The sequence below is a fragment of the Sorex fumeus genome, unplaced genomic scaffold, assembly GCF_029834395.1.
Source record: "Sorex fumeus unplaced genomic scaffold, SorFum_2.1 ptg000047l, whole genome shotgun sequence".
In the NCBI taxonomy this organism is placed as follows: domain Eukaryota; kingdom Metazoa; phylum Chordata; class Mammalia; order Eulipotyphla; family Soricidae; genus Sorex; species Sorex fumeus.
In genome coordinates this window covers 43,073,012-43,099,746 of record NW_026606104.1, presented here as the reverse complement: position 1 = coordinate 43,099,746, position 26,735 = coordinate 43,073,012, and the positions used below count along the sequence as shown (strand labels likewise).

At 53.3% G+C, this 26,735-nt stretch overlaps 1 protein-coding gene across 1 annotated transcript; it reads right to left on the bottom strand.

Moving 5' to 3' along the window:
• Positions 1–136: 136 nt before the first annotated feature.
• On the bottom strand, positions 137–24,049 carry ZDHHC18 (zinc finger DHHC-type palmitoyltransferase 18). The gene is made up of 8 exons (XM_056123247.1): positions 23,633–24,049; positions 19,501–19,661; positions 6,925–7,074; positions 5,383–5,520; positions 5,238–5,286; positions 4,487–4,589; positions 2,869–2,981; positions 137–2,095 (listed from the first exon to the last, which is right to left on the bottom strand). The coding sequence occupies exons 1-8, from the start codon at positions 23,944–23,946 to the stop codon at positions 1,978–1,980; spliced, it is 1,146 nt and encodes a 381-aa protein (XP_055979222.1). The 5' UTR covers positions 23,947–24,049; the 3' UTR covers positions 137–1,977.
• Positions 24,050–26,735: the final 2,686 nt, after the last annotated feature.

The window sequence follows — 26,735 nt, the reverse complement described above, 5'->3', positions numbered from 1 at the left end:
TGAGCTTCCGCTGGGTGCTGGCCTGCCTGTTTGCTCTGGCACTCCGGGAGAGGGCGGGCTGGGCTGCGAGAACTGAGGGCTGCCGGCTGGGGCCTCAGCAAAGGAAGAGCAAAGAAAAACCAAACCAAAGCAAATCAACTCTTAAAAACAAAAGTTTTATTACAAGCAAGAACAGGAACACTGGCTTAGATCGAAGTGACGTGGGAATCACTGCCTCAAGCTGGCTGCCTCCCCACCGCCTGGGGCCACTACGGGCTCGCCAGGAGGACCCTAATTGACGGGGGTCCTTTGTGGCTACTTCTAAGCGGTGTGTGACCTACTGGCCTCAGGAACAAGGCAGACCAAGATACGGGGGACACTGCAAGAGGAGCCATCCCACTAGCAAGGCCGAGGACAGAGGGACAGTGTCCCATCATGCTGACATGGGATGAGAACTCCCAGCAGAGAAGTGCCCTGTGTCTGGCCCAGATTCGCTCACTCCACCCCTGCCTCTCAGCCCACCCGGCACCTTCCTCCCTGGCTTCTGGAGAGCAGCTCCCATTGGCAAAAGTGCCCTGTCCCCTTTCCTTGGCACTGGGAGTCATGCTCAGAGGGGGTGTGGCCTGTCAGAGGCAGCCGCTCTCCACAGCCATTACCCCATCCACCACACCCAGTCCCGGCCTGTCTGGGCAGGTCCCAGCAGGAAGCCTAGCCTGGGGGTTGGGTGGTGGGGGTGAGGGCAGGCGCAGTGGTGGCAGAGTCCCGAGTCACTGGTTCTCGGAGGAGGATGGGGGCTCGGCAGGGGTATGGGAGTCTCATGACCAAATGCATAGGCTCCTCGCCACCACGGCGCAGGCAGTGACTGCTGCTGGCTCCCATTCAAGGGCAGCCCTGGGAGGTGGGAGCCAGCCACACTCACACAAGAGGGCACGCTCACGCACATGCTCTTACACGCACCTGCGCCCAGAGCCAGGCCTCTTGTCCTAAACTTGCTAAAACCAACTAAGAGCATGTGCCCTGGCACTGCACGGAGAGCAATGGGGCTGCTTTTTCTTTTTTTTCTTTCTTTTTTTTTTATTTTTAAAATTCTTCCATTTAAAAAATGCTATGTAGAAAAGAGGTCTATAAAATTGTGCAAAATACCCAGCATCCGACCCGTTTCAAGTACTGCTGGCTTGTGAGCAAAACATGCCTACCCCGAGACCTGACTCAGGCAGGAGGTGGGGTTTAGGCTGGGGTCCCTTAGAGAGCCCTCCATGGCAGAGAGAGGGTAAGGTCAGGCCTTCCTAGAGTGCCACCCAGGAATCACATGGCAGCTGAGTTTCCGGGGAAGCTGGCTGCTTCCTTCTGCCCAATGCTGCCTTTTTTCTTTTGGGTCACACCCGACGTTGCTCAGGGGTTACTCCTGGCTCTAACTTAGGGATCATTCCTGGCAGGGCTCGGGGGACCATATGGGATGCCAGTGATCAACCCCGGGATGGCCAAGTGCAAGGCAAATACCCTACCCGCTGCACCATCACTCCAGCCCCGAACAATGCTGCCTTTCTACTTGCAATCCCAGCTCTATCCAACTGGGCAAGTCCAGACAGAAAAAACCAAACCCCCAAAACAACACAAAACCATGGAAGAACGAACAATGACCACCACTAAAGATTAGGCGCTGCCCCCTGGATCCAGCTGGGCCGGGTCAGGACCCCTCTCAGAGTCCCACTCATCTGCAGCTGTAGGGAAGACCTGGCATGGTCCCCTGGGAGGTCTCCGGGCTCTGCCCTCTTGTCACTCATTGGCTAAAGGGATCTAGGCCCCTAGCCACAGGAACCCGGTTTCAGGAGCAGAGGGTACAGCCAAGGAGCAGGAAGGGGGGAAGCCACGCAGGGTGGGAAATAAATAAGACAAGACTGGAGTCGGCAGCTCTGCTCCCCTGGACGGTGCGGGCGGATCCCAGCAGCTGAGTGCGGAGGGTTGGACAGGCCAGCGAGCGGCAAGGACTGAGCCGGATCAGGGGTGGCCGCCTACCATGCTGGCGTCAGGCTTGGCTCCAAAGGTGGGCTCGTCGCTTCTAACGGGCGAGGGCAACATAGCGTCGGACTGCACAAATCCTCTCCGGTCAATCAGGCTTCCAAAACACAAACATAGGGGGACACTGAGGGCCCCGCAGACCCCAGAGCTCCAGGCCAGGGCTGCGTGGCTGAGGCCAGGGAAGTCCCAGCCCTAGAGAGACTGAGGAGAAAGAGCTTCCTTCTATTTGTAGGAGGCACAAGGCCCTTGTCTTCCAGAAGGACTCTGGACAACTGCTCTTGGACACAGAATTTACTCACTATTAAATTATCCCATCTTACTGTCAGATGGTTAAGGAGGCAGGCTGCGGGGGAGGGAGAAGCAGGAGGAATGGGCGTCAGGAAACAGTCAGGATTCCTACTGTCCCATCTCCTCCCTCTCTCCCGGGTCAGGGGTGAGCATCCCGGGCAGCCAGCGTCCATGGCTATTTAACACCCGTTCTGGCGCTCTGGTGCCCCCTGGTGCCAGGATGGAGGGGAACTTCCCAGCAGGGCTGAGGCAGATGGCAACATCCATCATCCAGAGTCTGGGACACCAGCACCAGAAGGAAAGTGTTGTTCAAGCCTGGCCAAAACATTAACTGTGGTTAGCCCTGGGGGTAAGATCACGGTGACATCTCATGTGCTCATATTTTAGACTTGCTTCCAAAATGAGCACAGAATTAAAGGACAGAATTTTGTCACAGGACAAATGCCTTGAGGGCTCTCCGCAAGGAAGGCTGGGGCTGAGATCCAAGGGCATGTGTGATACTGGGAGAGACCTGCAAACACCCCAAACCCAGAGAGCTGTGCCAGGCTGGGCACCAGGACCTTGCCTGTCCCCTCAGCTTACCTGGGAGGTAGGGGGCCGCAGAGCACGGAGCAGCAGTTTGTGATAACACTTTTATGGCTGTAGGGATTGACCGAGGCCTCGCCACCCCTCTTGCTGGACCACGAGCCTTTGATCTGCAAGCAGGAAGGTCTGGGTCAGGCACCTACTTCCAACACCTGTTTCTAGGGCTGAGGCATTGAGATGGGGAAGACTGAGGAATTCTGAAGCCAGTTCTGATACGGTAGAGTTTTAAACTCAGGACGTAGTGAAGATGTAGGGGACTGCATGGTGCAAGGGCCAAACCAGGACTGAAGAACAGAGTGAGAGAGAAGCTGCCAGACAAAAACCTGTGGGTGCCCCCGCCCTTCTCTGCTCAGCCACTTAAGAGGGGCAGCAAGGGCTCAGCCAGCGGTGAACTCCGGCCCTGCCACCGACTCACAGCTATGCCAGACCCTGCTCATGTTACCACTTGCATCTCAACCTTTGTCCCACTGATACCAAACCCCCAGCAGGTCTGTGGGAGTGCGGGATGAAATCCTGCCCCTCTGCTTGAGAAAGCTACTCTGAGGCATTCAGCAGTCAAGGATCCCGTTTTACTGGGTGTTTTCCAAGCATGTCTGCTTATGATGGGTCTATCCAGCAGGACCCGGGCCGGATGGACAGGAGGCACTGTGGCCTCTTCCTTCTCTGTACCGATCCCCAGCACTAGATCCTCTGGCATACGTGGCATATTTGTTTCCTCCACAAAAATGACAGGCTGGAGTATTCAGGAAAACATTTTCTTCTATGAAACGGGACTTCTAGAATGGGCTACAGAAGTCGGAACAGATGTCCTCACTTGCTTGTTTTGTTCTGGAGATAGACCCGGTGGTGCTCAGCTGGCCGCACCCTGCCCGCTGTACTACAGTTCTGACCCCTCACTTGCTTCCCCCCACTTTCTTTTCTACAGTGTGGTCAGATCTGGTCCAGGGTTGGGCACACAGCAAATGTTCAAACTGTAGGTAGCACGGGGGGGGGGGGGGAGGGGGGAGGAGGGCAGGTGGTAGCCTGGCCGCTCTCCTTACTGAGAATATGGAGGAGGGCAGGGAGATGGCTCCAAGGGCTGGGGAATAAGTTATGCATTCGGGAGCCCTGCCAGTGAACTGTATCTCCCCACAGCCCCCCACAAGAATGCCAAAGAAACACCCTAAGTTGCCTGCCAGCGCAGTATGGTGGCAGAGCCCTCAGCCACAGCTCTGGGCAAGTGTTCCGGGTCTTACCTGCCGGATGTGTGGCCCAGGACAAGCCACTGAGCCACTAGCAAAGAAAAAGTCCCTGTCCCTTCACTTCAGAGCTGAAGGACCCAAAGAAAGCAAAAGAACTGGAAATGTAAACGAGCTGGCAGGCTATGGCTGCCAGGCAGAGATGCTGCCTCTGTAGGGTCCCAGGAGCCTGTACTGAGGGCAGAGGCAGATGTGGGCCTCAGAAGCCCGCCTGCATCACCCAGGCCCAAGCGTGAACCCTGGAGGCAAGAAAGGCGCCTGTGCGGCCCGCACCCCTGCAGAGCATGGTTCAGTGTGCTGGGAGGCCTGCTGTGGAGCCCTGGCCCTGCCTCCTAGAGGATCTCATCTAGAAGGGGGACTGCTGAAGCCCTACTCACGTCCTCGTTGGTTGTCAGGTTGGAGGCGACGAGGTAAGTGTGAAACCCTGAGAGGCCCAGGATGGACCAGATGGAGAAGAAGCAGATCACCAGCTCCAACACAGTGCGCGGCAGTCAAGGAACTGTTGGAGACAGGGAGGCCCACCCTGGCCCCGCTGGACCAGCCTTTGTGCAGCCATTTCTCAGGGAAGGCACCCAGCTGTGACCTGCCTATGGCCCAGTCACCACTTCACAACAGGATCACCTCCTGGGTGCTAGTCAGGGAGTTGGGGATCCCTCAAGGGCAGGCTGGATGGATCCAGGAAAATGATGGTAGACAGAACTGTGCCTGGGGGGCTGGAGAGATAGTACATTGGGTGGGATGTAGTGAAGATGTTTGCCTTGCACATGGCAGACCCGGGTTTGATCCCCGGAATCCCATATGGTCCCCCAAGCACCACCAGGAGTAATTCCTGAGTGCAGAACCAGGAGTAGCCCCTGAGCATCATGGGGCTGTGGCCCAAAAAGCAAAAAATAAAATAAAAAAAAAGAACTGTGGCTGGGACGGAGCTCTAATGTCCTTCCTGTGGAGTTGGGGTTCAAACCCCCAGGGCCTCTGCTGCTGAGCTACAGTCCCGGATGGAAATTGGGGTTTGAAAGTCCCCCACAGCTCATTTCAGAAGGCTCCCCCAACCCCCTCTAGTTACAGGACAAGTGAGGGGCACTGGCCAAGAGGCTTCCCAGCACGGCACCCACAGCCCACAAAGGATATCTCGCCGGTGTCTCCTTCAGAGTGGAGAGGAAGTTGATTCTCTGAGAGCCTGAAGGGGGAGAAATGGGAGCGGGCACAGCTCAGGGGGCCGGTCCCCTCACAGGCCCTGCCCCGCCACCCCCGTTCCAACCTCACCCCCACTCACGCAGTGTCAGGTGGGTGACCACACAGGTGAAGATGAAGGCCGTCAGGAAGGACAGGGAAAGAATAAACGCATAGAAGAAGCGGTAGTTCCGTCTCCCCACACAGTTACCCACCCAGGGGCAGTGATGGTCGAAACGTTCTGGAAAGAGGCCGCGGGAGCAGAGTCAGGGCCAGTGTGGCCTGTAGCTGGCCGAGGTGTGTAGCCCTCTCCTGTCACAGCTGGCACCTCCTTCCCTTCCCCTACTCAGATCCTCGACACCTGTGCTGGAGGGTTCCCTCGCCTGTGCATTCTTCCTTGCTCCTGCGCTGGTCTCCTCCAGCAGCGCCTGTGCCTGTGCTCGGGAACTCAGACTCGGCAGCACGTTGCGTGTGAGTGCGTTTACATGCTGATTTACATGGACTAGACTGGCCATAGGTAAGCTCTTCAGGGGGGACCATGTGGCTTCACAGTGAGCTGAATTCCAGGGATCAGCAGTTCCTGATACTATGATGGCACTCAAAGAAATCTTGGCTCGGAGGCTGGAGTGACAGTACAGCAGGTAGGGCATCTGCCTTACACACAGCTGGCCTGGGTTCAATCCCTGGCATCCCATATGGTCCCCCAAGCAATGCCAGTAGCCAGGAGTAACCGCTCAGCATCACCAGGTGTCACTTCCCAAAGTAAAAAAAAAAAAAATTCCTGGCTGCTGGCCTGCGCCCTAAACTCAGTACGTCACCCGATAACCTCTAGCCTGGCTTTGGAGCTGGTGGAGAAGCGGCCTTAGAGGCCCAAGTTCACAGTAGCCATGGCCCTGGGATGGGATCACCACACACAAATGAAGAAGTCCCCTGGGAGGATACGGTAGGCCCCTAGCCAAGGCTCGTGTGATCACCGGGCTGGGTGGGGCTGTTCTCGGGGATGAGCGCCACCCACTGAGTCACCCCTTGGATGCCATCAGGGTGTTCCCCAGCTACTTGCTGAGAAACGCTGAGTGGGCGCATGAGCTCACTGCCGGCCACGGTGCTCAGTCACCATGGCTCAGCTCGCCCGAACCTCCTGCAGCTTCAACCTGGTGACGCGCTCCCAGGGGCACATGGCGGCTCCTCCTTGGAGCTGTCTGGCCTCTGGAGAACAGAGGGGGATGAAAAGAGCCTCAGTTCTCCAGCAACCACTACAGCTGGGTGTCAGGGGCTCAGCGCCCCAAACTGCCAACATCCTCTCCGCCTCACAAGCTTAACCTCGGCTCTCAGGTTTGATTCCTTCCCTGCGCATCAGGCCCCTGGGTGGGAAATATTCTTTGAGGAACCAAACACTTAGAGAATCCTGCTGCTCCAGCCTCTGCTTCCTGGGATCCTGGGCCTACTAAGGGTCAGGCGGAAGAAGCCTCTCATCAGGGCCCTTCAGAGCCAGGGGAAGCAATCCACAAATCTGATAAGAAGTGCCAATGGTCATGCTCACAGGCCCGCTCTGAGGTCCCTACTCAGAGAGAGCAAGTCCAGGCTTCCTGCCCCCTCCCCCGTGTCTTCCAGGGCTCCCCACATTTCCCTGCTGTCTCCCACTCACCCACACAGTTGTCACAGACACTGCAGTGGGAGGTCCGGGGCGGCCGGAACATCTTGCAGGTGAAGCAATACTTCAGTTTCACCATCTGCCCGTTGATCATCACCTCCCGCGTCCGAGGCGGAGGGCGGTACGTGGAGCTGCCGGTGTTGTCTGGGGTGAGAAAGAGAAAGATGGAAGTGTCCAGGGCAGCCTAAGGCCAGGAGCCTCAGCTTGGGGGAGCCACTGTCCCTTGGTTCAGAAGCCTGAAAGAAATCGTTTCCAGGGGGACTGGAGTGATAGCACAGCTGGGAGGGCGTTTGCACTGCATGCGGCCAACCCTGGTTCGATTCCCAGCATCCCATATGGTCCCCCGAGCACCGCCATGAGTAATTCCTGAGTGCATGAGCCAGGAGTAAGGAGTAATCCCTGTGCATTGCTGGGTGTGACTCGAAAAGGAAAAAAAAAAGAAAGAAACCGTTTCCTGGAACTGAAAGAAATTGTTTTTAGGGAGGTAAAAGGCCACCTGAGGCAGGAACAGTGGGAAGAGTGGGGACTCCCTCCAGACACCTGCTGTGTGCCAAGCATCATGCAAAGCATCAAGCCCTGTTTGATGTGAGGGATTCCTCCACTGCCAGGGATGAGCTGTAAGACTACCAGGAAGGCTGAGAGGGTTAAGTGCATCTGAGCAGGCCCAGCTCTACATTCCAGTTTCTAAGCAAACCACTCTACAGGTGGAGATCTAGCTCAATGGACTGCCTAGAGGAGCTTCAGGCTTGATTCCTGACACCCCTGGGAGTGACTGACTGAGCACAGAACTAGAAGCAGCAGTTCCTGAGCACCATGGGGCCCAAAAGACAAAAATAAACAAAATAAGGAAACAACTCTTGGGAATCAATCAGATCTAGAATGTAGGACATCTATCTACAAGATCCCCTGCCCGGTCTTTATCGAAAGTCAGGTAACTTGGGGCTGGAGTGATAGTACAGAGGATAGGGCATTTACTGTTTGAATGTGGCTGACCTGGTTTAAAGCTCCAGCATCCCATGTGGTCCCCTGAGCACCACCAGTAGTAATTCCCGAGTGCAGAGCCAGGAGTAACCCCTGAGCATCACTGGGTGTGGCTCAAAAAAGCAAAAAAAAAAAAAAAAAAAAAACCAAAAACAAATGCCATTTAGGGGCTGCACTCAGTTTGCGAACATTCAACAACAAAACATAAGATTTATATTCTTTTTCTTTGTTTTGGGTTTACACCTGATGGTGCTCAAGGGACCAGGTTGAGCCCAAGGTCAAACTCAGGCTTGCAGATGCAAAGCATGTGTGCCAAGCACCGAGCATCTTACAGGTTAGGCTTTATATTTTTTTCTGAGCCCCTTAGACTTTGGCAAAATAAGAAAAAGAAAATGGTTGCACCTGGTGGTGTGCAGCTGTGCGGCTGTGTACAAGCGGAACAGGAGCTGTACCGACACCTGGCAAAGGGGAAACCCACGATTTCACCCTTGGGGGCTCTGGGCCTTCCAGAGTGCAGAGTTTCCTTGAGAGAGTTCTAAACATCCCCCAGGATGGTCATGTGATTCCAACAGGCACCTCCCCAGAGAGCAGCTCCAGCCTATTTGCCTCTGATGATTCCAGGCTATTCTGCCATCAGCTTTAGCACAGTGCTGTGACCAGGGACCTGAGGGTTAGAGACAGTGTACTTTCCCACCCCCCTCACCTGCACTAGGAACAGATTCCTGGGCTGCTGGGAAGGGCCTCCAGACCTCCAGAACATGGGAGACTCCCCAACAAAAGGAGCTAAGCCCCTGAACATTTTTTTAGGGGGAGGGGAAGGTGACACCTGGTGATGTTCAGGAGGTACTCGTGGTTTTGCACTCAGGAATTATTCCTGGAGGTGCTGGGAGACCACATGGGATGTTGGGGATTGAACCTAGGTGAGCCACATGCAAGGCAAACGCCCTACCCATTGTACTATCACTCTGGTCCACCCCCTTGAGTATTTCACCCTTAGAAGAAATCAGTAGAGTCTGGAGAGATAGTACAACAGGCAGCGCTTTTGCCTTGCATGTGGTCAATTTGGGTTCAATCCCAGCACCTCATATGGTCACCCAAGTCTGGCAGAAGTGATCCCTGAGTGCAGAGCCAAGAGTAACCGCTGAACATTGCCAGGTGTGGCTCCCCAAAACAAAACAAAACAAAACAAAACAAGAAACAAAAACAAGGGGCTGGAGCAATAGCACAGCGGGTAGGGCGTTTGCCTTGCACGCAGCCAAGCCGGGTTCGATTCCCAGCACTCCACATGGTCCCCTGAGCACCACCAGGGGTAAATCCTGAGTGCAGAGCCAGGAGTAACCCCTCTGCATCGCAAAAAGCAAAACAAAAAACAAAACAAAACAAAAAAACTCCTACCCATCATCAGGCAAAAAGTGGAGACACAGAGTGGGGGTGGAAGGCTCAGAGAGTGGAAACCTGCTTCAGTCACTGAGTGATGTGGGGTCTGGAGTGAAATGAACGTCTCTGAGCCCCACTTCTCTCCCATCTGTACAAGGGGGAAAGGTGTCTAGGAGCCTGGCCCACCTCCTGATGACACACCCTTGCTGGACCAGGCTGGACAAAAGATTCACATCAGGGTCTCTCTCTCATCAGTCACTGAATGGGGGGTGGGGGGGTGGGAGAATCACCTCCTAGCAGGGCTGGGAGGGGACCATGCTCCTGTCTTTGCGGAGGTAAAAGGGGCACGTGTGTGTATGCATTGCCAGAAACTCAAAGAATGATGAGAGGGGACAGGGAAGAGACATTATCTCCTTTAGTGCTGTGACAGCCTACAGGGGGCGGTGTGGGGGGAAGAACATCACTGTCTTCAGGGATCAGTTAAGAAGACTTTTCACTCAGGTGAAATGATGGACCCTCAGCATTGAACAACGCGTTTCTTAGCTGTGTGCCCAAGGCTATTCCAAGGGGACCATGACTGTAAACTGCAAAATTTGGTGGTGGTGGTAGTGGGGATGATGGCATAAGACCAGGGGACCAATCAGTAGAATAGGAAGGCCACAGGAAGGAAATGAGGTCAGAAGCAGGCCATGGGTCAGAAGCAGGCTGGAAAACACTGGGCTAGCTAGTGAGCGACAGAGCAAGGATGTGGAGCCAAGTTTCCAAAGCCAGGGCTGGAGGTCTTGTCAACTTTCCAGTGCTTCCTGATTTCCGCTGAAGGCACAGTCCAAGAGAGGAAGAACACAGAGTGTCGCACCACCCCTGACACACACACTTGACAAATGTGCTTCTGTTGATGGTCTCAGCTCTTTTTCTTGTCTTTTGTTTTTCATTTTGGGGTCACACCGAATGATGCTCAGGGGTAACTCTACGCTCAGGAATTACACCAGGCAGTGCTTGGGAACCATATGGGGTGCCAAGGATCAAACCGGAGTCAGCCACGTGCAAGGCAAGCACTCTCCCCACTGCACTATCTTTCTGCTCTGGTCTTGGCTCTATTATGAAAAAGAAAACTGGTTCAAAGAGGCTGAGGATCTGCCCAGGGTCACACACATAAGCCTAGCAGACACAGGGGATTCCCATCTGGAGTGTTGTCCTTCTCCCTCTCCTGCCTGGCTAGGATGTTTGTTTGTTCATTTTGGGGTCAGAAGCAGCTGAACAGATGCTTCCTTCAGGATCCTTCGCCCTCCACACCCAATATCCTGGCTCTGATCAGGCTGTACCTCCAAATCACTTCCCCTGACACTGCGTGCTCCCAGCCCTCCTGCCCCACACACTTTGCTACATTCCTCTTAGAGAACCTTTCTGAGGGACCAGAGAGCACAGGGGTTAAGGGACTTGCCTTGCACATGGCGGGCCTGGGTACGAGCCCTGGCACCTAATATGGCCCCCTGAGCACCATCAGGAGTGATTCTAGGCGCAAAGCCAGGAGTAACTCCTGAACTCCTAGGTGTGGCCCCAAACGAAACAAAAACAAACCTGGATTAAGCACTGAGCCCAAAAAACAGCAAAATTAAATTTTAGAAAATTAAGTAAACTGCTCTCCTGAACCTATTCCCAGTTCAAAACTCTCCTGAAAAATCAGATAAAGGGCAAACTTCTTGTTTTACCACAACTGGGCCCAGTCTGTGTTTCTGCTTTCTTCCCATTGCCTTTGCTACCGCCAAGCCCTGGACCACCCAGTCTCTGCTCCCTGGGACTCAGCCCGCCCTGTCCGCTCCCCACCAGCCTCTCTAACCACATCAATCTCAGGGGCTCCTGCGCGTCACACACAGCTCAGAGTTCATGGCTGAGCGATCACAGCTGTGCAGCCACTGTCTCTCCTATGACACCCCATGAAGCAGCAGCCATCCCGGGCCTTTGACTGGGAAGGAGCGAAACAAAGGTCTGCACATAGGCAGGCATGGACCTCAATTCCTGTCTTTCCATCAGGACCTCAGGGGAGCTGCTGACCTGTCAGAGTCTGGTGTTACCCCTGTCAAAGAAGATGAAGTGAAGTCCAGAACGCACGCCTGGCTCTGACCCCAGCACTGCTTAGTCTTCCAAGCAACACCTGATCACTGAGTCAGATGTGGTCAGCGAAAACCCAAGGCTTGGGTTAGAGTGATAGCACAGCGGGTAGGGCGTTTACCTTGCACGCGGCCGATCCGATCCGGGTTCGATTCCCAGCATCCCATATGGTCCCCTGAGCACTGCTAGGAGTAATTCCTGAAATTCCTGAGTGCAAAGCCAGGAGTAAGCCCTGAGCATCACAGGGTATGACCCAAAAAGCAAAACAAAACAAAACAAAACAAAAACAAAAACAAAAAAAACCCAAGGCTCTCCTCCCCTCCCACCCCCACAAAAGGACAGATGAGTAGAACAATGAACAATGAATTGTCATTGGTAAGTGCTCAGTAGTAGCCGTTTTCATCGGCAGGAAAGCAGAGAGCAGTTCTGGAGTCTGAGAACACTGGGTTTGAATCCTAGTTTTGCTACTACTTTTTTTTCCTTTTTGGGTCACACCTGGCAATGCACAGGGGTTACTCCTGGTTCTGCATTTAGGAATTACCCCTGGCGGTGCTCAGGGGACCATATGGGATGCTAGGTATCGAACCTGGGTTGGTCGCATGCAAGGCAAACACCCTACCTGCTGTGCTATTGCTCCAGCCCTTTTGCTACTACTTTAACTGCCCTTTAAGGAAGCTTCCCACCTCTTAGAGCCTCAGTTTCCCATCTGTAAAATGGAAATGAGTTTGAACCTCTAGTGCAAGGTAAGGGCGGAAGGAGTGCTCAGGGACACCCTAACTGTTCCCACTGACAGGCCAGCTGATGCCTAGCTTATGGTGCTGTTCCAAACCCAGGCCCGAATCCCACCAGACACCAGGGGGTTCCAGTTTCCAGCCCAGCCCTCCTGTCTCCCAGACCTGGACACGGGCTTTGGAGCCAGACCAAACACATGAGTATGGATTCGGACCTAACCACCTACAAGCAGTGTGAGATGGGCCAAGTCACACGAATTCTGGAAACGTTTTTCTAAGGAAAAAAATAAAAGCAATGTAACTCTCCTAATACCGTCAGGAGGATGAGGTGAGAGTTCTTTACGTGGGCTTTGTGAGTTGAACCAGACAAGAGCTTAATAAATACTAGCCATTGTGGAGTTTCACAGAAACCTCGGTGGGATCTATGAGTAGCCCAGCCCACTGACTTCGGAAAATATCTTCAGAACACAGCCCCCCTGAGTGCCGGGCAGTCAGAGTCTCTTCAGGACAGAGAGAAGTTTCTGGAACTCTCAGGGAGTCACAAAGGCCCTGTGCCCACAAGGCAGGGAGGGACTCAGCCCAGCAGGTTCTGAAACTTCCTCCCCTCTAGCACTCTGGGAAAGTGGAAGTGAAGCTCTGCAGTGTTTCCTCAGGCAGCGCAGAACAGGAGCCACCCAGAGAGGCTGGCTGGAGGACAGCCACCCAAGCACAGGGCCCTAAATAGGTCACAAGAGGCCCTGCAGGGATGCCACAGCAGAGGCAGAGCTCCACACGGGGAGAAGACAAGCAGGAGCAGCAAAGCTGACCAGTCACTGCCGCATCTCGAAGCCTCCTGCCTACCTCCCCCAACGCTCCCACCGAGGTAACTTGCTGGTGCCCACAGCAAGTCCACCTGCTGCTCCTGACCACAAGGCTCAAGGCTCTCCAGATTCTTAAGCACTTCTGTTTGTTAAGAAGAGAGCCATGCCAGGTGGTGCTCGCCCCCTTGAGCTACTCTCTGGGCCCCTAGTCTCTTACATTTCAACAGAAAAAATGAAGAACAAAACACTTTTCAAAGTGTACTGACATTGGGGGGCTGGAGCGATAGCACAGCAGTAGGGCGTTTGCCTTGCGCGCGGCAGACCCGACTGATTTGGGTTCAATTCCTCCGCCCCTCTTGGAGACCCTGGCAAGCTACTGAGGGTATCCCGCCTGCACAGCTGAGCCTGGCAAGCTCCCCGTGACGTATTCTATATGCCACACACAGTAACAAGAAATCTCACAATGGAGAAGTTACTGGGCCCGCTCAAGCAAATTGATGAACAAGGGGAGGACAGTGACAGTGACAGTGACTGACATTGGGTTGGAGTGATAGTACAGCAGGTAGGGTGCTTGCCTCACACACAGATGACATAGGTTTAAAGCTGACATTGGTTTAATAGACAGCACCCTATACTGTCCTCTCCAGGAACGACCCCAAGGCACAGAGCGAGGAGTAAGCTCAAGCACCAAAGGGTGTGGCCCAAAACCAAAACAAAAGAACAAAGACTCCGGACATTGTGGCTGGAGTGAACAGTGCTTGCCTTGATTGCGGCTGACCTGGTTCGATCCCTGGAACCCCATATGAGCCCCTTACACTAAGAGTGATCTCTGAGTGCAGAGTCAGAAGCAAGCCCTGAGCACTGACATTGGCTGGAGATGTGGCTCAGGGGCACAGCACTTGTCTTGCAGGTATAAGGCCCTGGCACTGGACAATAAACAGAAATAGAGAATCCTGGCTTGTCACACTGAGAGCTCCGGGTTGGGCAAGGGCGAGGCCCACCTTGGAGAACGGCAGAAGCAGACTTCAATCAGAGACGCTAACATGAGAATCCTTGTCTTCCAAGCTTTCATTTGTTCCTTCCTTCAAACACGAGCACAACCAGGCTAAGGCCTATGGATGGCGGATGGGGGAGGAGTAGGGGACTAAGGGACAAGTATACAGAGACAGCCACATCTGTGCTCACCCTGTTCAGATGGTATCTACTGAGTGCAGAGAGAAATGCCAGTGAAGACACATCACCCTGCTTAGAGGCACAGAGGGTCTCCTCTGGGTTCTTCCTGATTCAGGCTCTTCCCAGGAAGTGAAGGGACACCCCTCTACTAACCTTGGGTGGCCCTTCCAGATGGGCTACCAAGTCCTGGGCCAGAAGAATGAGGGAAAGGGTCCTCCTCACTGGACAGCTGTGAGAAGCCTCTCTCCCCCTTCCCCAACTCCCCAACATTTAAAATGACTCTGGGGTTAGGAAAAGCTCAGGCAGACTAGCCTGAGGCTTGTAGTTTGGAGGGTGTGCCGGCCTCTCCCAGGGAGAAGCTGCCCCATTGCATTCTGTTGGCTCTGACTGGCCACAGTGGAATCTTAAGAACATTTTTGCACTGACAAGAACCCAAGGCTCTCTGGCTGGCCAGTGGAGACTGCGTAGTAAAACCCAGTATATTTCTCAATTGCATGCACACTTCACTCTCTCCCTCATGAACATGCAGGAGTTTCCAGAAAAACTACCAGAAGGAGTATAATTCTGTAGACCCAGAATGTGTTAGGTCACTCCATTTCTGCCAGGCATTAAACTAGCCCCTCTACTCCTTCTCTTTGAAGCTATTCTCCAGTCTGGGCTGGTGAATGACCTTCAACGGCTTCTACTGTGTCACCCCAAAACCCTTTTGTTTTGTTTTTGGGCCACACCCAGTGGTGCTCAGGGATAACTTCTAGCTCTGAACTCAGGAATTACTTCTCATAGAGCTCAGGGGACCATATGGGATGCTGGGGATTGAATCTGGGTTAATCGTGTGCAGCTCCCTACCCACTATACTATCTCTCTGTCCCACACCCCTGTGTTTTTGTTTTGGTAAAACTCCTCTTTCTATGTAGTTCTTCCTGTGGATGTTCTAAGGTGGACAGAAGCAATCAACTTCCCCACACCTTCCTCTTACTCAGGCATGTGTGTCTTCTCACTGCACCAGAGCCTGCTGGAAAGACCAGGCAAGTCCTCCACCATCAAATGCTGGGCAGCGAGGGCTGAGCCTAGTGCAAGTGGCCACGAGCAGCCTGGGGGGCCAGAAGCTGCCGAGAAGGTTCTCCATTGACTATTGGGTTCTGACCCAAGCTCTTCTGTTGTCACCAGTACTGTGGAAAACAGTAGCAAGGCTGAAGTCTCCTCAGCTTCCAGGCCAGCTTGAGGCCAGAGTGCCCAGGCTCTGAGTGCTGGGCCACTCTCTACCCACTCAGGATCACAGCGCCCTTCTGCAGCAGGCTGAGGGGAGGGCCAGAGATATGGGAAAAGCAGGCCGGAGGGCAGAGTGGGAGAGGTGGATCTCTACAGCTGGAGAAAGAGGCTGGGTGAGTCAAATGCAGTGAACCTGGGATCAATCGGATCATAGATTTAATTTTTGTTTTTTTTTTGGGGGGGAGGAGTGGAGGGGGGTAAATGCTCTGGGACTACTTTCAGCATGGTGCTCAGGGAACCGTGCAGTGCCAAGGATCAAGCCTGGGTCACTTGCGTTCTAGCCCACTGAGCTGTCTCCCTGGCCCCCTGATTTACTGAATACAGGGGTTACTCCTGCTGGAGGGGCCACGGCGGGGGGGTGAGCAGGGTCACTCCAAGTCATGCACTGATTTCAGTGCAGGTTGGACAGTGCAGAGGATCACATGGTGCCAAGGATCAGACTTGAAGCCGTGAGCATGTAAGGCCCACGCTCTATTCCTTGAGCTATCACTTCCAGCTCCCCGGCCCTCACTCTTGTTTTGAAACCTGGACTCTTTAGCTAGCTTTGTGATTTTGTGATCTCTGAGTCTCTGTTTTCTCAATGGGCATTAAAATCACCTTGTAAAATCATGACACAAATTAGAGATGATACAACATGAAGGACTAATCCAAAGATAGTCAACTGAAAGCATTCCTTTTTAATTTTATTTTGGAATGACACTTAATGGTGCTCAGGTCTCCTGGCTCTGTGATCAGGGTATCACTCCTGGTGGCACTTGGGGATTCATATGGATTGCTGGAGATCTAACCTACATTGGCCACATGTGTTACCCACTATACTATTGCTCTAGCCCCCAGTGAAAGGCATTTCTTACTCAATACCACGGGACACAGAGGCACTAAGTGGGATGGGATCGGAAGGAGTATTCAAGAAAGCAACAAAGGGCTACAGAGATAGTTCAACAGTGTTCAACAGAGCTTTGCATGTAGGAGGCAAGGGTGTAAATCCCAGTGCTACATGGTTCTCCGAACCAGAGTCAGGAGTCAGTCATGCCCCAGCACCACTAGGCATGATTCCTACATGAAAAAATGAGATGAAGAAGAGAGCAACAACCATGGAAGAGTATGCCACTAACAGAGTTTCAGGAAATGGTGCTGAGCTAAGAAAGGCCAGGGACAAACCTGGGAGAGAAAAGTCTGCTCAGAGGAAGAGACCAGATGTTGGGGCCTGAGACAATCTAGGTAGAAAAGAGTCACGTCTGGTGGGGCAGGAGGTGTCAGAAGAGCCTGAGGGAGACTTCCTGGACACCAGCAGGATGTGGTTGGTGAGCTGGTGTGGGGTGACCTTTAGGTGTTTCCTGCAAGCTATTAACTGTCTAGGTTCGTGGCACTGGATTTGAGGTTTCTGGTGGAACCCATCACATCTGGAACTTCTTGGAGACGATGTTTCTGCCCTTAACTCTTTTCCACGCTGACCAAAACTGTGGGCATTTGTGTGGCCCTAGAGGGTGTCGCAGCTATGAAGTCATGGTTTCAGCTCAGAGCAACCAACTGCCTAGCCTGTCTGCAACTCGGGGATTGATGGCCCATGAAACAGGATTTGCAGTGTGGAAACAGGGACAGACCTGGGAAGATGAGGGTGGGGGTGTATCTGGTCACCCGCACCTGCATCCTCACAGGTGGGAAACTGCTGGGTCTGAGTGGTCCCGTCGCCTATAGGGGCTGGGGCCCAGGCAAACTGCCTCCCTTTACAGAAACACCCAATTCAGAACAGGCTCCCACCTTCTCAGAAAGACTCCATGACCTCAAGTCCTTTTCAAGAAAGTCCGTTTCACTCTGATCGGAAGCCTCCTGGCTGCACCCTCTATTCTGGCTCCCATTCATTTGAGAATTCAAAGGCCACAAAGATGCCACTGTGCAGGCTTGGCAACTGCTCTCAAAAGGAAGTCTTTGTTTGACCCTGACCTTCAGGGTCCTTATAAGACTGACTACAGGGGTCAGAGAGATAGTACTGGGTGACCCAGGTTCAATCCCTGGCACTACATGATCCTCAGAGCACTGTCAGAAGCACAAACTTGGAGAAGCCCAGAGACCACCAGTTATGGCCCTAAAAGTAACAAAAACTGGGGCTGGAGCAATAGCACAGTGGGTAGGGCGTTTGCCTTGCACATGGCCAACCCAGGTTCGATTCCCAGCATCCCATATGGTCCCCCGAGCACCGCCAGGAGTAATTCCCGAGTGTAGGGTCAGGAATAATCTCTGTGCATTGCCGGATGTGACCCAAAAAAGCAAAAAAAAAAAAAAAAAAACAACTTAAAATTCCAAGGGCCAGAAAGAGTTTACCTTGTATGTGGCCAACCTGGGTTCAATCCCCAGTACCACATAATGTTCCTGAGCCCCAGTAGGAGTGATCTCTGAGCACAGGGACAGGAGTAAGCTCTGAGCACAGCGGGATATGACTCAAAAAGAAAACAAAATAAAAAATTCTGGGAGCTTAGAGAGGACCAGAGCACATCCTTTGCATGTAGGCGCCCAGGTTTGAATCCTCCCAGTACCACCAGGGGTCACTCCTGAGCAGAGAGTCAGGATCAGCTCCTGAGCATCACTGGGTGGGGCCCCAAATCACACTCCCCAACCCCCACCCCCTCAAAAAATGGATTTAGGCTATGTCTTGTTTCTCATCTCAAGGAGAAATCATGGGATGTGGGAATCAGGGAGCACACTCTTGACTCCTAACAGGAGTTTCTGCATCTGCAGCTGAGCTGGTTTAAGGATTTCGTGGGTAAAGGATGGGAAATATTTAGGATACCACCAAATGCTCCTCAAACCTAAGGGATCACCCAAATAGTTCATAGGAGGCCAGCAGTCCTGGGTGGCCAGGTAATGCTCCTGCTTTATCACAGTGCCACCTGGAGGCTGCCATTCAGCCCCCTGCCGATGTGTGAGAGGGTGGGCAGGCAGGAGAGAGCACCCCAAGATGTGGCTGAGCAGGAGTGGGCAGAAGAGAACCAGGAAACATCCCCCACCCCCTCCGCCAGTCGGCTCAGAGAATTCCTGTACTGGCTTCCCGCAGGGCCACCATGATGCTGACCTTTACAGGCACTGGGCTCCTCAGGAAAGCTGGGCCTGCTTCAAAGCCATGCTACTGCATAAAGGAGCCAACCACATACCAAACCCCCTGAGGTGTGCAAACAGCCATGTCACTTCTTTGCTGGGGCAGAGCAAGCTGAGACTAAGGCCCAGGCCCCAGGCCCAGCCCCAGAGTTCTGGGAGGTGGCGGGAACCACCTGGGTTTCTTGAGAGTACAAGTTGTCCCTGGCCACACTGGTATTCCTGCTGCTATTGTTTCTAGACCACAGATTACTGGCTCCATCACCAGCTGGGGGTCACCTCAAGTGCCCCCTCCTCGAGGCCTCCTCTGATACCTCCACTAACTAGTCCACCTCCCTACATACATACCCATGATGCCCAGCCACTCATCTTTCTCTGATGGCACCTCCTCAAGAAGCCTACCATAACGGCCCTTCAAATCATACACCCTCCCTGCAGACTGTATCCGCCCTCACTGATTTCCTCTTCTGTCTGACATCCCAGATGTTTCACTGTTACCGTTTCTTTGTCCTTTTCTCCCACTGGAATGTCAGCAACAAGAGAGCAGGGATTATTGTCAGGTTTGTCCACTGCCAACATCTAGAAAAACACCTGGTGCACAGGTCTGGTAGTGAGCGAAGAATAGTGTATGACTGTTTAGATGCTCAGATCGGACTGCCTGGGGTTTCACTGCATTTCCTTCCACTGTGAGATCTGCCCCATGTACTTCACTTCTCTGAGACATGCTCTAATTCCTCAGAAGTGGGAAAACAGCATACTTTGTAGGATTATAGGGAAAGAAAATAAGATCAGCATTAGGAAAAGCTTACTGTCCAGAGGAAGAACCCAGAGCTCTGTTAGCAGGCATCACTTTCTAGCATTTTCTGATGTGCCCAAGGAAGGGCTCATCTGTCATCTATCTCTGCCACTCTGGGGTCAGTGTCAGGCTAACCCACTCCCGTACCCTGTTCCTGGCAGAGGGTGGGAAGAGAGAAGCAGAGCTCTCCTCAAGCCAAGGATGCAGAGTTGGGAGACCCGGTCTGGCTGGAGCGGAGCCTCACCTATCTGCTTCTCCAGGGCTGCTGCCTCGTAGACGGTGGCCCGAGGCAGGATTCCAGGGTCGGTGAAACTCGTCTGCAGCAGGCAGCTCATGACGAAGAAGAAAAGGATGGCAGCGATGACAGGGATGGCAGGGGTCAGATGATGGGCCAGAAAGGGACAGCTAGATGGAGAAAGGGAGAGAGAAGTGAGAGATGCCCCAAGGACACAAGGACACAGGGCTACAGGCCTAGACAGGTGGCACACCAGTAACCAGGGCTGCAATCTTGAATACAGCCTCTGGGGCAGCAGTATCCCCACAGCAACTCCAGCAGACATCACTAACTGATCCCTGCGCTTTCCCATGGTGGAGAGATCTCAGCACCCTTAACCCTTTCACTGAGTATTTCTCTAGCCAAAGAGCTTCTGGCAGTTACTGCCAATTAACTGTATTGTCACTTGAACACAACAATGTTCAATCATTCAGCCATACACTCCACAAATATTTACTGTCTTCTTCCTGCAGGGCAATATCTTCCATAGGCAACAGGAATAATGGCAGGGAACTGTTCTCCAATGAAGCTCATGACCCTGCCAGGAAAATAGCTATAAACAGATAAAAGCCATGTGGGTGTCCGAAGGGTGGTGTGAAAGCAGGGTCAGGAAGGGCTGGCAGAGAGCATGGTTCACTCACTGCACTGCCCCAGGTGCTACCTCCCAGAATCAGTTCGATCTGCCCCTAGTCCAGGCTGGCTGGGAGAACAGCTTGTCCGCAGGTCTGAACTGGGAGCTGCCCAGGCTTCTAGTCACTGGCCCACGCTACCTCCTCTCCTAGAACCTGTGGCATCTGGAGGGTGAGGAGGCCCAAGTCAGCTGAAGTTCTTGGAGCCAGGACAGGGGTGACTGGGAAATCCTAGGCACCTCCAGCTTCCCTGAAGAGCCACCACTGGCAGGGGAGCTGCCTCCACATAGGTCCTTCCCTCAGGAGTAAACAAGGCTAAGGACTCTAAGTGGGCCACATTCCACTCCAATGTCTCCATGGTCCCTGGCTGAAAGTCTCAAGCCCTCCTTGTCCCTGACATAGCAACTCAACCAGTTAAGGCCCAGCCAGACATCCTACACACTAATAACTTGAATCCTGAGACTTGCAGAGAGCCTTAAGAAGAACTGAGTTCTAGCCTCGATTCTACCGATGCTGAGCCCCACCGCCAGAGCTGTGGTCAGTTAGTCAGTCATTGGTTAGATTGGTCTCCTGGTTTCAGCAAAAGAATTCTATTCATTCACTGACCAAATATCGCACGGCTACCTACAACACTCACACCCTGTCCCAGGCACTAAAGACATGGCAGCAAGGAGAAAAGTACTGCTTTCCCAGAAAAAAAACCAGGAAGAGAGGCTGGAGCAATAGTACAGTGGGTAGGGTGCTTGCATGTGGCCAATCCAGGCTAGATCCCCAGCATCTCATATAGTCCCCTGTGCCATCTAAGAGTTAGGCGTGATCCTTGAGCACAGAGCAGGAGTAAGCCCTGGGCACCACTGAGTATGAACCAAAAAGAAACAAGCAAATAAACAAAGACAAGGAATAAACTACTGAAAATTACAGATAGTACTGTCACATTGGCCAGACCTTCAAAGAACAGTTGAGTCTGGACTGGAAAGAAGGGAGTGGTTTACTATGTCACAGGGACAGCCAGGGATGGGAGAAAGTGTGAGAATGGGCCACAAGACTCTCAAAAGGAAGGGAACTAACTGCAAGGCCAGTAGCTAAGTGGAGTGCACGTGTCAGATTTAGGAAGTCTGGATTTGATTCCTGGCACCTCCAAAAAATTACCCTAAAACAGTTAAATAAGGAGGGGGCTAGGGATAGTTTGGTGACAGAAGTGCCTGCCTTGTAAGTTTGATTCCCAGTGTTCTCGCATGCACAGGTGTGGCCCCAGCTCCTCACCTATGAGCTCCATAGCCAAGCATGCCTGCACAGCCGCTGAGCAGCTGCGGGGAAGCACCACAGGGAAAACTTTTGACCCTTGGAGACACATATCCAAGCACCACAAGGAAACGGAGCATAACCCTGGGTGAGCACAGCTACCAAATGTGTGTGCAATTGTCAGTCCACAAAGAGCAGCAAGCAAAGAAGGGGGGAAAGGGGAAGTGTAAAAGCTAAGGAAGGTGACTCCTTAACAGTGCGATGTCTGAGCGAACAGGGCTGATATGCCTGAAAGGAGTGCCCAGGGGAAGCCAGTTTTCAGGGCTCTGGCTCTTACTCCCAGAGCCAGGAGGATTCTGCTCTAACGTGGAGTTAAGAATACAGTGGGTAGGGTGCTTGCATGCGGCCAATCTAGGCTGGATCCCCTGTTAGGGCGCTGTGGCTGCAGAGTGGGGAGGCAGGGCAGAAGCTACAAGTCCAACACGATAATGCCCCAGACAATGAAGCAAAACCCTTCAGAGCAGCAAAGACCTGAGGAAGCCAATGCATTTCTCTTTCCCCAGTGCAATGGGGAGTTGTGATCTCCAATGCTGTCACCTACAACATACACATCATGCCAGTCCAGGGGGGATGCAAATGCAACTCCACCACCCAACGGAGGAGGAGCAGAGACAAAGATGATTCACAAACTCTCCCAAGCCCACAGGTCCCCGTGTTCACCTCCTGGGAGAAATCTGGCACCAAGGAGAAACCCACTCAGTGCAGAGAAGATCCCATTTCTGAACTGCAGAATCCCATACGTCAGGGTCACCAGGCCACTGCGGGCCACCGCAGGCCACTGCTTCCTCCTGCCCTGGCTGCAGCACTGAGTGAAGGACCCACCTGGATTGGGAAAGGCATTTTCAAACCTACCCTGGCCTTGAGAAAGGCAGATTAGCAATAGCCCAACTGCCAGGCGGAGGCACCCCAGAGCTTCTGCTTATTAAATGATCACGAAACTAGCCTGACTCAAAAAGGCCAGGCAAAAGAGAGAAGCTGATTTGTAGGAAGTCCTCACCTTGCTGCAAAGGGGAAACCGGAGGTTGCCCAGACAGGAGCACCAGGGTTCTGATAGTCTGTGGCCACCTTAGGGCTGCAGAAACTCAGGAAGTGTCTTTTGGGGGAAGATAAGAGCAACTGTGTGCCATTAAGTGCCTCTGGCTAAGACACTGATATGGGTGACTTCAGGCTACCCTCATAACAATCTCAGAGGGTGAAAGATGAGAAAATGGGGGTGCTGAGAAATGACATGGCTGCTCCGAAGGCTGGAGTCAGCTCCATGGGCAGCTAGGACTGAACCCAACCAACTCTGCTGCTGCAGTGAAGTTCTTAACAAACACAGAAAGAAACGGAAAAGAACAAGAGCCTGGCACTCCTCATAGATGCTCTGGGATGAGTTGGGAAAGAGCCAGGTGGGGGAGCAGTGGGGAGCCAGCAAGGGCCTGCAGCCTCTGGGGGACCAGAACAAGTGGAGGGAAGGAGGGTGCTAGAGAGGGCCAGGGAAGTATGAGAGACACCTCTGTGATCAGGGCAACAAGGGGGGGGGGGGGAGGGTACGCAGGGGACAGGACTGAGAGTAAAAGAGATGACCCTGGAGGGACCCCAATGGAAGGAGGAAGTTGGCCGGGAAACCAGTGGTTAAAGTACACAGCCCAAAAGACACCAAGGAAATTCAGTTGTTAGGAAAGGATACAAAGAAACGGGGTCCAGGAGACACTTAGGACCCCGAGGGAGAGAAGGCAGGAGCCTATTCTGGCGGGTTAAGTGAGGATTATGGGATCTATCCACTGAGGATGCCTAGCTTCAGAGAAAGCAGACTCGGGTCATGGACTTACGTGGGAGGGCAAAGGCCGGCCAAGGGAAGGTGTGGGCTTAAGAACGGTGTACAAAGGGCAGGCCGGAGAAAAGGTGACTAGGGGCCGCGCGGGCTGCCCGAAGATGGGCGGTTGCGAAGTGCGGAAGGGGCAGAGAGAGATGCAGAGAGCAGAGCGGCCCCAGGGCAGATTCGAGAGCCAGAGAACGCCAGCAGCGGAGCCGCAGGGCGGGGAGGTGCCTGCAGGTGCGGGCGAGTGGCGTCCAGCCGAGCAGGGAGAGGTCCGGCGCTAGCCAAGGACAGGCGCGGGGAGCGCCCCGCAGCGGGGGCAGGGGATGCGCACGGGAGGGGGCGGGAACTGGGGCGCCGCGGAACTCACTCGAAGACGAAGAAGAGGATGGTGGTGGCGAGGATGAGCAGCAGCGTGAGCGCGAAGACGCCGCCGTGGCCGGCTAGCATGAGGCGGCCGCCGCAGTAGAAGCGGTTGCGGCCCGGGAACACCTCCCACTTGCGCTGAGGGCGGCGGCCGATGCTCCCGCTCCCACTGCCGCTCCAGCGCGGCTCGGCGGCGGCGGCTGCCGGGGGCCCGGGCCCCGGGCCGGGGGGCGCGGCAGGACCAGGGCGGCGCGCCCCGGGGGAGGCGGGCGGTGGAGCAGCCCCGGGGCTGATTTGCTGGTACTCGCAGTCCTTCATACGGCCGGCCGCGGGCCTCGGCTCCGCACCCCGCGGGCGGGCCGGGCCGCACCGGGACCCGGGCGGAGCAGCGGCGGCGGCAGCGTCGGCGGCGGCAGCGTCGGGGGCGCGCGTGCGCGCGCACACGCGGCGCGCCCTCGCGAGGGGCGGGCCCTTCACCGCCCCGCCCCGCCCCCCACGGCCTCCCACCGCAGCGCCCTCTCTGCCTGCTCCCGGGACCGCGCTCGGACCCACCTCCCCGCCCTTAGCGCTGAGGCCCCTAAGCTGTCGGCACCCCTGGGTACAACGACCGGCGCTCAGATGTGCACTCCAGGACTATCCCCGTTCTTTTATAATAAAAATCACTCGTGCTCGGGTTCCTCCTGGCTCCTCCTGGGTGCTGGGCACCTTGCCAAACTCCGAGATTTGGGGGCGACTTCATGATCTACTTCTGACAATCGGAATTCGAGAGCCATTCACCACAGATCGTTGAGAACCCACCGAGCAGGCACTTCCACAGTATGGGGGTGATGACAGAATCGGCTTCCAAAGCCGAGACTTGGAAGTCCAAAATGGGCGTGGGCCACATCTGGACTCCATCGCCTGTCTGTGTGATCTGGATGCAGATCACAGGGAACTCCCCAAAGCAGAGCTCATGCCTCAGGGCCACAGTGCTTTTCCGAATGCTGGTTCTTTTAATTTTATTTTGCTGGGTATCAAATAACGTTCTCTGCTTAAAATGATATACAATCATCTCAGACTCTAGGTCACCACAGGAACTTTCCCCTTCCCCAGCATAGCATAGTCCTTGAGCAAAACTGCAATCGACTGGGAGAGAACATTCACATGAAAGCCCACCTGTGTTAATTGGCAGAAGTGATTTCCTTGTCACTACATGATTAAGGACCCAGACTTTTTTGCTGGCCATCTGCAGGAGGCCTTCCTCAGCAAGAGGCTGTCAAAGGTTCCTAGGTTACCACAGGTCCTTACCACCTGGGCTTCACTAACTTGGCTGCTTACTTCAACAAGCCTGGAGGGATAGTCCTCTTGCTACTGTTAGCTAAGACAGTTTTATATAACAATTCAATTTACATACATAATGGGAGTGACATCTTATCACACACACCCTTAAATGGTTTGCTTTTTTTTTTTTTTCAGTGCTGGGAACAGAACCCTGAATCTCACACATGCAAGGCAAGTTCTCTAGTGCTGGACCCTCATGTCATCACCTGTGCCATGTTTTCTTTTTTTTCTTTTCTTTATTTTAGATTTTGAAACACACCTGGTGATGCTCAGGGATTACTCCCATCTCTAAGCTCAGGAATCTCTTGGTGGGGCTCATATGGAGACCACATAGGATGCTGGGGATCAAACCTGGGTCAGCTCTGTGTAAGGTAAATGCCCCATCTGCTGTACTATCTTACCAACCCTCCCTTTGCCATGTTTTCTAAGTTAGAGGGTACCACTTAAACCCAAGAGGAGAGAATCAGAGGCGGGGAGATGCTCAAAGGGCTGAAGCTCATGTGTTACACACAGCAGCCCCTGACTTTCTCCCTGGTACCACATGGTCCTTTGAGCACCACAGGAAACAACCTTCAGCACTGCATGGAGTAGTTCCAGAGCACTGCCCTAAGAAGAGAGGATCACACAAAGGAACTAAGATGGAAGAATGACTGGGAGTCACTTTAGTGCTTTTTTACCCCACTGATGTCACTGAAAAATCTATTTTTTAAATTTTTTTTGCTTTTTGGGTCACACCCGGCAATGCACAGGGGTTATTCCTGGCTCTGCGCTCAGGAATTACCCCTGGCGGTGCTCAGGGGACTATATGAGATGCTGGGAATTGAACCCAGGTTGGCCGTGTGCAAGGCAAACGGCCTACCCACTGTGTTATTGCTCCAGCCCTGTCACTGAAAAATCTAAGGAAAAAAAAAAAAAGAAAAAGAAAAAAAATTAAGGAAAGAAGGAAAGATTAAAGCTAGCATAGGAGATGGACCGGAGAGATGGTACTGCCAATAGGACATTTGCCTTGTATGCAGCTGACCAGGGTTTGATCCCAAGCATCCCATATGATCCTCTGAGCAATGCCAGGAATGATTCCTGAGAACAGAGTCAGGAGTAACCTCTGAACATTGCCAGATGTGTCCCCAAAACAAAAAGCTAAATGCTAGCATAGAAGAGTCAAAAAAGGAAGTTGAAATACATGAGGAAGAAGCTAGAAAGGTGAAGAATGACCTAAAGAATTGACCACTGGAGAGAGATTTCAATGGGATAACTGCATTCTTCAGACAGGAAGCCTCAGTACAATTTGTGGCACTGGTGCACACTGCCAAATCAGAAGTATCCCCCAAGCACTGCTGGGTGTGCTCAAAAAATCTCTAATTGCTTGGTGTCAGGGAGATTGCTCAAAGGACATGCTTTGTATGCAGGAAACCAAGTTGGATCCCTGGCACTACATGATCTCCTGAGCATTATAGGAACAGCCTCCAAACAACAAACCAGTAGCAGCTTCAACCATCCCCAGATGTGGCCCCAAAACTTAATTAAAATAAAATAAAATAAAAAGTCTCTAAGTAGGGCTGGAGAGATAGCATAGTGGGTAGGGCATTTGCCTTGCACGTGAGTGACCCAGGTTCAATTCCCAGCATTCCATATGGTCCCCCGAGCACTGTCAGGAGTAATTCCTGAGTGCAGAGCCAGAAGTGACCCCTGATCATCGCTGGGTGTGACCCAAAAAGGAAAAAAAAAGTCTCTAAGTGGTATATGCCAGTAGCCACCAACCATGCTTCGGTAAGGATTATGGATTTGAT

Excerpts from the sequence above, each read along its gene's own strand:
- ZDHHC18 (XM_056123247.1), bottom strand. The coding sequence starts at position 23,946 with ATGAAGGACTGCGAGTACCAGCAAATCAGCCCCGGGGCTGCTCCACCG. Across the intron at positions 5,521-6,924 it reads TGTCTGTGACAACTGTGTGG|AACGTTTCGACCATCACTGC; the intron begins GTGAGTGGGAGA and ends GCCTCTTTCCAG. Across the intron at positions 5,287-5,382 it reads GGTCACCCACCTGACACTGC|GCTCTCAGAGAATCAACTTC; the intron begins GTGAGTGGGGGT and ends CTCCCCCTTCAG.